This window comes from Lipotes vexillifer, unplaced genomic scaffold, assembly GCF_000442215.2.
Source record: "Lipotes vexillifer unplaced genomic scaffold, Lipotes_vexillifer_v1.1 scaffold230, whole genome shotgun sequence".
In the NCBI taxonomy this organism is placed as follows: domain Eukaryota; kingdom Metazoa; phylum Chordata; class Mammalia; order Artiodactyla; family Lipotidae; genus Lipotes; species Lipotes vexillifer.
Window position 1 is genome coordinate 8,059,933 of NW_006775143.1, and position 12,187 is coordinate 8,072,119.

Genomic DNA, 12,187 nt, shown 5'->3' on the forward strand with positions numbered 1-12,187 from the left:
TTGCAGGCCAGAAATCAGATTCCTCAATCCTGAAGTTAGATTTTGCTCTACTATTGCGTGCCTTGTTTGAGAGATTTTTAAACACCAGTGACAATGTTGAGTCATAGTTCTTGCGGTTTGACCCAAGTGGAGAAATTTCTGTAATACTGTATCTGAGTGTTTACCAGGTAAGTATTAGAAATTCCAGTTTAATTCAGTTTAAACTGTAAAGGAATTTGCTGTCTGTAGAAACAAATATCAGGCTTAGATAGCACTTCCAGCAACATTTCATCCAGTGGACCAAACCAAAAACCCAGGTTTCCTCTCTGTCGCCTCACTGCTTTCTGAAACATTGGTCTTAAAGACTGGGTTCCTGTGTGTTTTATAACAGCTGCCAGCCAGCATCTTGTTTACATCCAGATGAAGAAAGAGGAAATTTCAGTAACTGTCACAAGGGCTAGGAATTGCTTTCTCTTGCTTTCTTGTTCTCTCATGATTAACCCTTGGCCTAAAGATAGGATTGTTGGTTGGATTAAGATCATCAGGGTGGAACCCTGGACTTAGATTAATCCCATACAAACCGCATAGCTGCTGTAAGATGGAGGAGGGATAAATTCACCCACAGAAAAATCCGTGTATTTTTGGTAGAAAGTGGAAGAAATGGGTGCTGGGAAGCAACAGAAAACAACTTGGCCAAGGCTGTACAAGAAATATTCATAGCTCTTCATCTAACACACACTAAAAAGAAAGGCAGATAATTCATTCCTGAGAGACCTGAATGGAGGAGTGGAAAAAAACAGAAAGAATGATTTTGCTGGTTTTGTTTTATTGTAGAATTCTGCAGTTTCTTACTTTGTGGTGATGGTTGGTGGTGTTGCTCTGAGGAAGGTCTGAGGAGCATTGGTCATGGCCATGTTTGGGTTTTCTTCTGACATTAAATTCTGAAAAATAACAAGTCATCATGTGCAGAGTTTGGCAAGCTGCTGCTATTTTTGTAAGGCCCAGCAGGTAAAAATGTTTACATTTTTAAAAGATTTAAAAACAAAGAATATAAACCAAAGACTGCCTGTGGTCCATAAAGCCCCAAATATTATCTAGTTCTTGACAGAAAAAGTTGGCCAACCCCTGGTCCAGTCCATGAAAGTGAAGTTTCATTACTTCCTAAATAATTAGAGCAAAAATAACAAAGTTTAGGGAATCTGTGACTCATAAAACTAAATGTACAAGAAACATTATTATAGGATTAGGCTTTAGTATCTTTCTCAACTGCAAACTAATCCCTTCAAAATCCTAAATGAAAATAACTTTCATCTATTTAATATTACTTTGCTTATTTCTCATTTGGTGGTTGCCAGGGCTGGGGAAGGGAAGGGGTGCGTGGAAATAGATAGTAGAAGATTAACAAGAGACAGACACGTTTTTGACTCTGCACACAAGGCCATCAGTTGGCTGATTTTTGGCTGACCACACACTGACTGACTAGTCATAGCATAAAAATGAAATTAGCTCCATGTCTGCCAAAGTTCCAGATTCTAAGACGTCATGTTCAATGATGTCATAGAGAAGGTGCCCTGATATTCCAGCTAGGATCCTATAGTTGATAAGGGGCAGCTACAGTCAGCCAACTGAACCAACAGGAGAGTTTTGTCAGCAATTCCCAGGTGTAAATCATGGTGCAGAATATTAGAGACATGGCAAGTATTTATTTGGCTTCAAGGAGTATTTCAAAAGAGACATCTTGAGAGCAGATTTGGTAAACTTTAAGGAATATTTCCTCCGTCTAGTACTCCTTCATTGCTCTGTAGCAAGAGGAGATTTTTATTTTTTAATGCTTGTTCTTCATGTTGTTTCTTGAGGGATGGCACTCTCTAGAGAGTAGCCAAGAGAAAAACTGATCAAGAAGAGTTTTACCCCTTCCTCCAGCTCATTTCTTGCTCTGACTCTAGCTGGATCCAGGCCAGCTCCTAACATAGCCCATCCTGTACCTGATCCCACCAGTTTTACCTTAGTTGTACCTGAAAAATTTTATGGAAGTAAAATAGTCCACATATTTCTCTTATCCCAAGAAAGAGAACAGAACCCCTAGACATGCCTGTAGAATGGACCAGGGGCATTAATAAGTGTTTAGGTGGTATTTCATAAAATCACTTTCCATCCATTGTCCAGTGGTACTGCCACAACAAATCTCAATACATATATGGGCCAGGGATAACTCCTTATGTAAAGAAAATTGCCTCTAAAAGAGTGGTTAACGGCCTACATCATTTAGGGGTAGAGCAGGCATTTAGCATCCAGACATTCTGATGTGACTACATTACAGGAGGACCAGGAGCTGGAGGGAAGGGGGACACGTAGGGACTGGGTCTTCCCTCCACTAGCACCCTCAGAATTAGACTTTTGACACTTTCCCCAAATGTGCCTGTATGTAAGATCACAAATATTAGAGCGACCAGATTGAAAGAAAGCATTGCCATGTACCTTTGACATCAAAAAATGTTTTAAAAATAGCACACACTTGCTAATGATTTTGGTAATTCTTCTTTTTTTGGTTTTCTGGGACTCTCATAGAGTAGCTTGGAGTCTCACTCATCCTCTGAGAAGCCCTCTCCATCTCCTCCTCAGAGACCTATTCTGAGGGCCTATTGTCTCCTTTATGTCTTTATTCAAATGTCACATCGAGGTGGACCTTGGCCACCCCGACTGTGATTGTAATCCAGCGCCCATCCTTCCCTCCTGTTTTATTCTTCTCCGTTTTTCTTTATTAGCAATAGTCACAAATTTACTATATATTTTACTTATTAATCTTACCATGGGCTTCCCTACCAAATGTAAGCTCCATGAAGGCAGTGGGTGGAATGTTTTGGTTTTTGTCCATGCTGTATCCTAGCAGCATGTCCAGTAGCTGGCATCGAGTGGGCCTCAATAGGTACATGTGGGATCACTATGCATACCATGGGAGAGTTACCGTCAGAGAACTTAGCCAAGTCAAATTCATTGGACCAGGTAGTCCATTTTACACCCTAACAACTACTGAGAAGTGAAGACATGTATGCTTTTGAGGATGGCATCTACCTTATAACTTCAGAAGCAAGTGAGAAGTGGAGGCTTGGCATGGCTTTTTGAAAAGTTAATCACCCCTCTCTTGGAGGAATATTGGTAAAGGAAGAGCCTGTCTTCTTTGAGTCATCCGTTTCACTTCTTGAAAGGAAATCAAATGGCAATGTAATTGTCAAGACTCCCCTATTATAAAGTATATGCCACCTGCATGGAATAAACCCCATCCCTATTTCCAGTGATAGGCCCTGATTGATTTAACTCAATTAGTGATCCCATCCCTCTGTATTAATTAGTGATCCAGGTATGAGCACATGATGGCATTTGGGCCAGAGAGAGGAAGAGTGAGCCCCGTTACTATAAAGAACTCAGGAGACGATTTTGTATAGTGGTTAAGGAAATGGACTCTGGGGTCAAGCTTACTAGGTTAGCAATCCCAACTACACCACTCACCAGCTGGTTGACCATGAGAAAGTTAATAAATGTTAGTTTTTTCATCCCTGAAATTGGGATAATAATAATAATATCCACTGCATAGGGTGGTTGTAGAGATTAAGGAAGAGAATACCAAGCGCAGAGTAAATTAGATACTCTTGGTAGAATTCCAGTGAGAAAAGGAAAAATAAATCTTGAACAGAACACTATGTATTAGCAGATCATTCATTCATCAACTAAATGCTCCATGAGCACTTACCACGTGCCAGTTAGGGGCCATGGCGGCACAGAAGTGAGTCAAGATTGAGTTCTGTAGGGACTTGTTGGAAAGACAAGCTGTGCATGAAATAACTAGTGTAGGACATTGTTCACAAAGCAATCAAGCATAGATACCATGATCTGAGGTCCCAGGAGGGGAAATCTTACTTTACTTAGATGATACAGACAGTTGGTAGAAAAAATTCACTTAAGACATTCAGCAAGAAGCATGTCTAATCCTTAAATGTGTGGTTTTAACTATATCTTTAATAATGATCAGCCCACCCCCCAAAACCAAGCCAAACAAAAACAAGAAATGATTCAAGTTATTAGATTAGCTCTCCTTTAGATTTCTCTGTTAATGCATGTTTACGTCCTTGTTTAAAAAATCAAATATAGGTGTCCAACTTGAACACCCATTCATCCCCACCTTCCACCCCTCATCTCTCCCTATCCAATCTCAGTCTCTCCCCAGAGGTATCCAACCATTACCAACCACCATTACCAACCCATCTGGTAAATAGAATCCTAACCTTTTTGTGTGGGTTTATCATCACTTATGTATACCTAGAAAGATAAATATATATATATATATATATATATATATGCTGTCAGGGACATTTAGGAAAGGTTGGATCCCCTGGAGAACAATGGGGTGGGGCACCATAACTAAGCTGTCATTTTATTCCCTGCAAGACATTATGAGATTCAGTGATTGTTCACATTTCCTCATTTATGCTCTGGTCTCAGGATGAATTAAAAGCACTTTTGAAATCTGCCGAAAACAAACTTGTAGTAATTGAATTTTCGGCAAAATGGTGTGGTCCTTGCAAAAGAATTTATCCTCTTTTTCATGTAAGTATCATCAGTGTCTATTTCACAATTTTAGAAGGAGTTTAAAGTTCTCAAATAGTTTTCCCAATAAATCTTAAAAGTTTTGCCCTTATGAGCCATTATGGAATCATAGCTTCCCCCCCACTTGGTGCCTACTTCTTTTTTTATTATTACTTTAAAAATTTTTCAATTTTATTTAAGTATAGTTGATTTACAATGTGTTAGTTTCAGGCATACAGCACAATGATTTGGACGGATAGATAGATAGATTGATAGGGATAGAGATATTCTTTTTCAGATTCTTTTCCCTTACAAGTTACAAAATATTGAGTATAGTTCCCTGTGTTACACAGTAGGTCCTTGTTGGTTAACTGTTTTATGTATAGCAGTGTGTATGTGTTAATAGCAACCTCCTAATTTATCCCTACCCCCCTTTCCCCTTTAGTAACCATAAGTTTGTTTTAAAATGACTGTACTATCCAAGGCAATCTATAGATTCAATGCAATCCTCATCAAATTACTAATGGCTTTTTTCACAGAACCAGAACAAAATTTTTTTTTAAATTTGTATGGAAACACAGCTAGCCAATAGCAATCTTGAGAAAGAAAAACCGAGTTGGAGGAATCAGGCTCCCTGACTTCAGACTTCACTAACAAAGCCACAGTAATCAAAGCAGTATGGTACTGGCACAAAAACAGACATATGTAGATCAATCAAACAAGATAGAAAGCCCAGAAATAAACCCACGCCCCTATGGTCAATTAATCTATGACAAAGGAGGCAAGAATATACAACGGAGAAAAGACCGTCTCTTCAGTAAATGGTGCTGGGAAAACTGGACAGCCACATGTAAAAGAATGAAATTAGAACATTCACTAGCACCATGTACAAAAATAAACTCAAAATGGATTAAAGACCTAAATGTAAGACCAGATACTATAAAACTTCTAGAGGAAAACATTGTCAGAACACTCTTTGACATAAATCACAGCAGTATCTTTTTAGATCCGTCTCCTAAAGTAATGGAAATAAAAACAAAAATAAACAAATGGGACCTAATTAAACTTAAAATCTTTTGCACAGAATCATAGTTTTTTGAAGCATCCTGATTAACCTGAATATAATATAGTGAGATCTAATTAGATCATTAGTATACACACCAGAAAATTAATATTACTTGCCTATGGATAATTCTGCAAGGATCATCAAAAGGTACGAAAGAGTACAACTGTACAAAGGAATGGATTATTCATAATAATGACATTTTACCTAAGTTCCAGAATTCAGAACTTCCAAATATTGGAATAGATTACAGACGAACATGATACTTGTTTTTAACTATAATATAAAAGAATAAACTGCTCCCAATCCTTCAACCCTATTATCAGAACAAATCCTATGTCTCACATATTCCTTTCATATCTCATCTCCTTATAAAATATCTTAGTAAAATATTCCACTTAGTTGTAATCATATACTTATATTCAGATCTTTTTCCATATACACATTTGTTCATGTTTTTATCAAGTTTCCAGATTATAATTTTCATGTCTATACAGTGTTTGATCTAGTTAATTTTCCTATTACCCCATTTAAGAGTTTTCACCATTGAGGGACGGGGAGGGAGGTGTATAACATGTGGCAGAAAGAAACTCAGGGCATTTTCTTTTCATTTCTCCTTATTGCACAGATGTTTCACATTTATGGTCCATTTTATGAAATCTGTTCCTTCAAATATAAAATTTGGATTTCTCTACACAACTGAAAATACTCTGGCTTATTTTCAGCAAGATTTCTAACATTTCAACTTTTTTGACTTAAACTCTTCAATCTACCTGAATTCATTCTAACCACAATCACAGCCTTTGATATTTAATTTAAAAGAAACATATTCAAATAGAGAAATTGGCTACATGACATCTCAACATCTGTTCTCTGCCTAAAATTCTTAGAATATCCACAGGGAACATTTTCATGTCTGGCAGCCCCCTCTATTCAGACACTTAAGCTTAGAGTCTCCAAAGTTCAGCTTCAGGAGTATAATTACCTCACCTGCCACAAAGTCAAAGCTGATCAAATTTCAATGGCCAAATGAGGCATTTTAATCTCAGGCTGGGTAACCCCTTTCTCTCTTCATACCTTCAGGCCCTGAGGGTGGTAAGGGCTCTGCTACTGTTGTGTCCACTCTCATAGCTCCTCAACACCCATCCTTAACTTTACAGTTATTTATAGTTAGCCCTTTGGTGATAAATGTCCCTAAATTATCCTAATTTGAATGTGCCATCTGTTTTCTGTTGGAATCCAGACTAATGCACACACAGTTTTTAAATTTGGGTGTATCCACACTGTGAAATACTATTCAGATGATAAAAAGAATCAAGTAGACCCATACATAATGAAGGAATTACCTCCAAGACAACAATAGAATTAAGTAAAAAGAGAACAATATAGGAAAATTTATACAGTATGGTCCCATTTATGTAAAACAGAGATACATATGCATATGTGTGTATGTATATATCAACATATATACATATATATTATACGTAGACAAAGGGGAGCAGAAGATGCATATCAAACAAGTTTTTTTTTTTTTTTTCTGTGAGAGGGAGTGAAAATTGGGGGAGGATTGAGAATGGGAAATTTTCATGCTTTGCTTTATTTTTCTTGTAATGTTTGAACTTTTTCAAGAGAAGGTATTCAGCACATGTCATTTATTAAAAACTCATTGTATGTAATGGAGTTGGAGGAAATGCTTTTCTTACTCTAGGGCACTTTATCAGAGATCAAAGTAGAAACAGAAACCAAATTAGACTGAAAAGGATTTTAATAGGAGGAGTTAAATGCTCATAAAATCATTAGAAGACTGGATGAATGGGCTCCAGACTGGAACCCCATGAATGACTCAAAAGCACAACAGATCCACCTGAGGGGATCCTAACTTTACCAATATCAGATGTGAGAAGAGATGGGAAGCCACTACTGGGAGAAAACAAACAAACAAAAAACAAACAGAAAAACAGCAGTCGGGGAGTTAGAATCAGAATCCGGAAGCTGAGGTCAGGACACTGGATCCCTCAGCATAGCTGCTGCCTCCAGCACAATTACCCTCCCACACCCCAGTCATGCTTTCCAGCAGGACATCCAAAGATGAAAAGAAAGTAGCTCTGTCTCACTTCTGCCTTCCAAGTCTTGCCTTCATGCATCTCACTGGTGAAACCAATTTGCATCCAGAACTCTAGCTGCAAGGGAATCCAAGGAAACTTTCCCTTTTCCCTTTTCCAGGCTCTGCAGGAAGGTGGAATGGAAGTGAGCCGGCTATACCATTATTCCAGGTGGGGAAGAGTTCAAGACATTTTCAGGGGCTTCCCTGGTGGCACAGTGGTTAAGAATCTGCCTGCCAATGCAGGGGACAGGGGTTCGAGCCCTGGTCTGGGAAGATCCCACATACTGCAGAGCAACTAAGCCAGTGCACCACAGCTACTGAGCCTGTGCTCTAGAGCCCGTGAGCCACAACTACTGAGTCTGTGCCACAACTACTGAAGCCTGTGTGCCTAGAGCCTGTGCTCTGCAACAAGAGAAGCCACCACAATGAGAAGCCCGCGCACCGCGACGAAGACCCAACACAGCCGTAAATAAATAAAATTTAATTAATTTTTTTAAAAAAGACCTTTTCAGACACACAAAAACTAAAAGTTGACAACCCAGAGTCTCTGCTAAAGGATGTATGGCAAGAAGAAAAAAAGTAAATCATAAGCAAATGTGGATTTTAAGAAGTGATTTAAAACTTTAAGTCTTGAGTAAATTCCACAGTCCCATTTGATCTGGGCCTTGATGATTAAGAGCAGGGGTCAGCAACCTTTTCTGTAAAGGTCAAAGACAGTCAGTATTTTCAGGTTTGCAGGTTATATGGTCTATGTCATATATACTCAGCTTTGATCTTGTAGCACAAAAGCAGGCAATGGCAATACACGAATGGGCAAACATGTTCCAATAAAACTTTATTTATGAGACCATGTGGAGATCTGGATTTGGTCTATAGGGCAAAGTTTGATGACTCTGGGCTAAGAGGATCACCTGACATAGAACCCCAAAAAGAACATTTCTGGAAAAGGGGAGGTTATAAATTTGTTGAGAAATTGCATGGTGTGATCGTAGGAAGGCAAGTGCTCTGTGAGGCTAACTTACAGTGTATACAGTGGGAGTAGCAACACACGAGCCTTGAAAAGGAAGCTGAGCCCAGATGGAGAAGGCCCTTGAGTTATAACTTAATGAGCTTCTGTAGAGTCAAAATAGAAGAATGTTTAAGAAGGTTTTGCCATGATCAAATGTGGGTTTCTGGAAAATACTTTTGGCAGTGTTGTATAAGAATGGGCTGGAAAGACTGAGGCAGGTAACCCAAGGTGAACAACAATGTCAATGATGAGTTTACCAAAACTAGGGCAGTGGTTTGGGGAGAAAAAAGGAAAGGTCAAATTCAGGAGACAGTTTAGAGTTAAGGGCAAACAGAACAGGTGACCAGATGGTAACAGATTATATGGGAGGAGGAACAGAGCAGAAGGAAGAATTTTGCTGAGGGCAGAGGAGGGTCCTAGGTAGATGGAGTGGGATAGTGAGGGAAGGCAGTGTTCACAAGGGAACCCCAGTCTAGCAAGGAACCCGTATCTGTACCATGTCTTCCGACTACTACTCAATACAAAACTATTATAACCCTGTCCATTTCCTGTCAGACTTGGGAGACTCTGAAAACTTCCTAAATAGAACATGACCCTGAAATCAGATGTCCACATAAGTCAAACCCATTGCCCTGCCTGACTGCTACTGGAGAACACCCATGTATCTTGAAACTTGAAAAGTGCAAGTCAGTTTCCCCAGAATTCTTGGGCAACACCATCTTCCTGCCAGGCATGGAGATGCTGCCAGTCAAAATCAGCATCTTTTTTTTATCTGCAAAGTACTCTAAAATACCAAAGACGTTCGTGTTTATTATCCAAGAGTTTTCCCCCAATTTCATCATCCTGATGAGCCACTGAAGAAAGAACTCCCACTTGGGGCACATTCCATGGACAAACAACCGGAGAGAATCCCTACAACAGAGCTCTGCACCTAATGTGCACCTGATCAGTCCGTGTCATGCTGCTTCCTGCTTGTCCATGGGAGCAGCCACCAGTGACAGCTCCATCCATTGTTGTCTCCACTTGGCCAAACTCTGGACACTTCACACGACCATTGAAGAGAGGTTTCATTTCAAACAGGTCAATGGAAATGCTTGAGATATGATGTTAATGCAAACAAATCAATATGCTATTAAGTGCCCTTAAAGAATGAACAGAGCTGTTGGGAAAAAAGAAAATCCCAGGAGCTGACATTTATAGGCTGCTTCTGCACCCACTACCCCATACCCATTACCAACACCACTGTCACCACTGCTGTCAAAGATGCTTCCAGAACATCTGGAACAGAAGTAGGAGAGTTGTTTTTCCCTCCTCCCATTTTCCATTTTCTTGCAAATGCTTCCCACTGGCAGAACCTAACAGGAAGACAGCTGGCAGAGGATTCTGGAAAATCTAGTTTTGATATATAGCAGAACACAGACTTTAGACTCTGGTTCTGCCGTTGATCTTTGCTTGACCTTGGCAGCATCCAACTTTGACTTTGGTGCTTGAGGTTCTAGGCAGTAGTGCAATGCCAGAATGATGCTTAGCTCTCTTGATCAACCTTTTTGTTCGGTTTTGTTTTTGCTAAAAGACATTGCTAGTGTGTGATTTAATATTAACATTAAGCTAATGAGGAATTTTTACTCTTTTACTTTGAAGGAAATGTCTGTGCAATACCGAAACGTCATGTTTGCTAATGTGGATGTGGACAATGCTCAGGTAAGAATCTTAAATCCTTCCTTGTAGATATGTAAAATCCAACGCAATGCATTGAGAGTGCTGTCTCAGTGATTATATAAGCAATTTAAAGTGTGATGAAGGGGCTTTCCTGGTGGCGCAGTGGTTGAGAGTCCGCCTGCCAATGTAGGGGACACGGGTTTTTGCCCCAGTCTGGGAAGATCCCACATTGCCGCGGAGCGGGTGGGCCTGTGAGCCATGGCTGCTGAGCCTGCACGTCCGGAGCCTGTGCTCTGCAACGGAAGAGGCCACAACAGTGAGAGGCCTGCATACCGCAAAAATAAATAAATAAATTAATTAAATTAAATTAAATTAAATATATATATATATATATATATATAAAAGTGTGATGAACTGTAGTAAACTCCCTCATAACGTTCTTGTATATTTTGTAATTTTTTAAAAAAGACAATAAATATATGGCTCTCCTGCTGCCCCCCGCCTTCCCATCCTATGGCAGAATTCACTAATCAAGCCTAATATTCTTCGCCACTTGCTCTGGACTCTGCCCCACAATCCTGCTCAGTAGAGTTGCTCTAGACAGACAATACCAGTTGGTTGAAGTTGAGCTCAAAGTGAAAACTGATTTTCACCCCTATAATAGATTATTATTCAATTTCTAAAACCTAACTCAATGCATTACAGACATTTTAACATAACTTGCTTTCCCCTTGCTATAGCTTATGCTTTTCGTGCGGTTTTTTTAAACAGCACAAGGAATTCCAGGAAATCCTTCCCTTACCTCCCTAGAGCCTTTCTTCCTCACGCCCCCCGCCCCCGCAAATATAATCAGCCCATGTCCTCAATCAAAATGTGCTTACTGATACACACAATGTGTCTACAAAATTATTCTTCCTAACATTTCTTCACTTATAATGAGGAAAAGTACCAATAACAAGTGGCCTGTGCATACAGTGGATTGAATTTGAGCTTTAGAATTTAAAAAATCTACTATTCACCCATCCTGCCCTTTAATAGTTTTGTGATCTCTTATCAGTTAACCTCTATAAACTTCACTTTCTCTGTATGTAAAACAAGGTAATAATTAATGGAATATGGTAAGATAAAAGGCACAAAAGATATGACATACTACCCAGAACATAATAAAAGTTCCATTTTTCCATTTCCTTCAACTTTCATTAAAGTGTGACAGTGTGTGATTGTCCTTTAAGATGAATCATATACTATGCATTCAGAATACACAGCTAGGGTTATTATCTCTTTGTCTTTTTCATATTCACAGAGTTGTGCACCTATCACTATAGTCAATTTTAGAAAGTGTTCACAACTCCAGAAAGAAACACTGTTCCCTTTAGCAGTCACCTCCCTGCCCCGATCCCTCCATCCACCACCTCAACCCTAAGCAACCATAAGTCTACATTGTCTCTAGATTTGCTTATTCTGGCCATTTCATATAAATGGAATTATAGAATATGTGTTCTTTTGTGATGGGCTTCTTTCACTTAACATAAGTTTGCAGGATTCATCCATGATGTAGCATGTATCAGTACTCCATTCCCTTTCATTGCTAAATAATATATTAGCTTGTTTTTAATCCATTCATCCTACAGTGGACATTCAGGTTGTTTGCAACTTTTCGCTATTATGTCTAATACTGGCATAAACACTTATGTATACATTTTCATTTCTTTTGGCTATATATCTAGAAGTGGAATTGTTGAGTCATATGGTAACTCTTTTTTTTTTTTTTTTTTTTTTTTTTTTTTTTTGT

General features: G+C 39.0%; 1 protein-coding gene across 1 annotated transcript in view; it reads left to right on the top strand.

Annotated features, from left to right (window-relative positions):
* The first annotated feature begins 1,581 nt into the window (after positions 1 to 1,581).
* Positions 1,582 to 12,187, top strand: part of TXNDC8 (thioredoxin domain containing 8) — a 48,808-nt gene continuing 38,202 nt past the window's right edge. Inside the window, exons 1-3 of the mRNA XM_007449785.1 lie at positions 1,582 to 1,673; positions 4,477 to 4,581; positions 10,378 to 10,437. Of these exons, the coding sequence (XP_007449847.1) occupies positions 1,650 to 1,673; positions 4,477 to 4,581; positions 10,378 to 10,437 (189 nt within the window). The 5' untranslated portion in view covers positions 1,582 to 1,649. The remainder of the gene's footprint in view (positions 1,674 to 4,476; positions 4,582 to 10,377; positions 10,438 to 12,187) is intronic.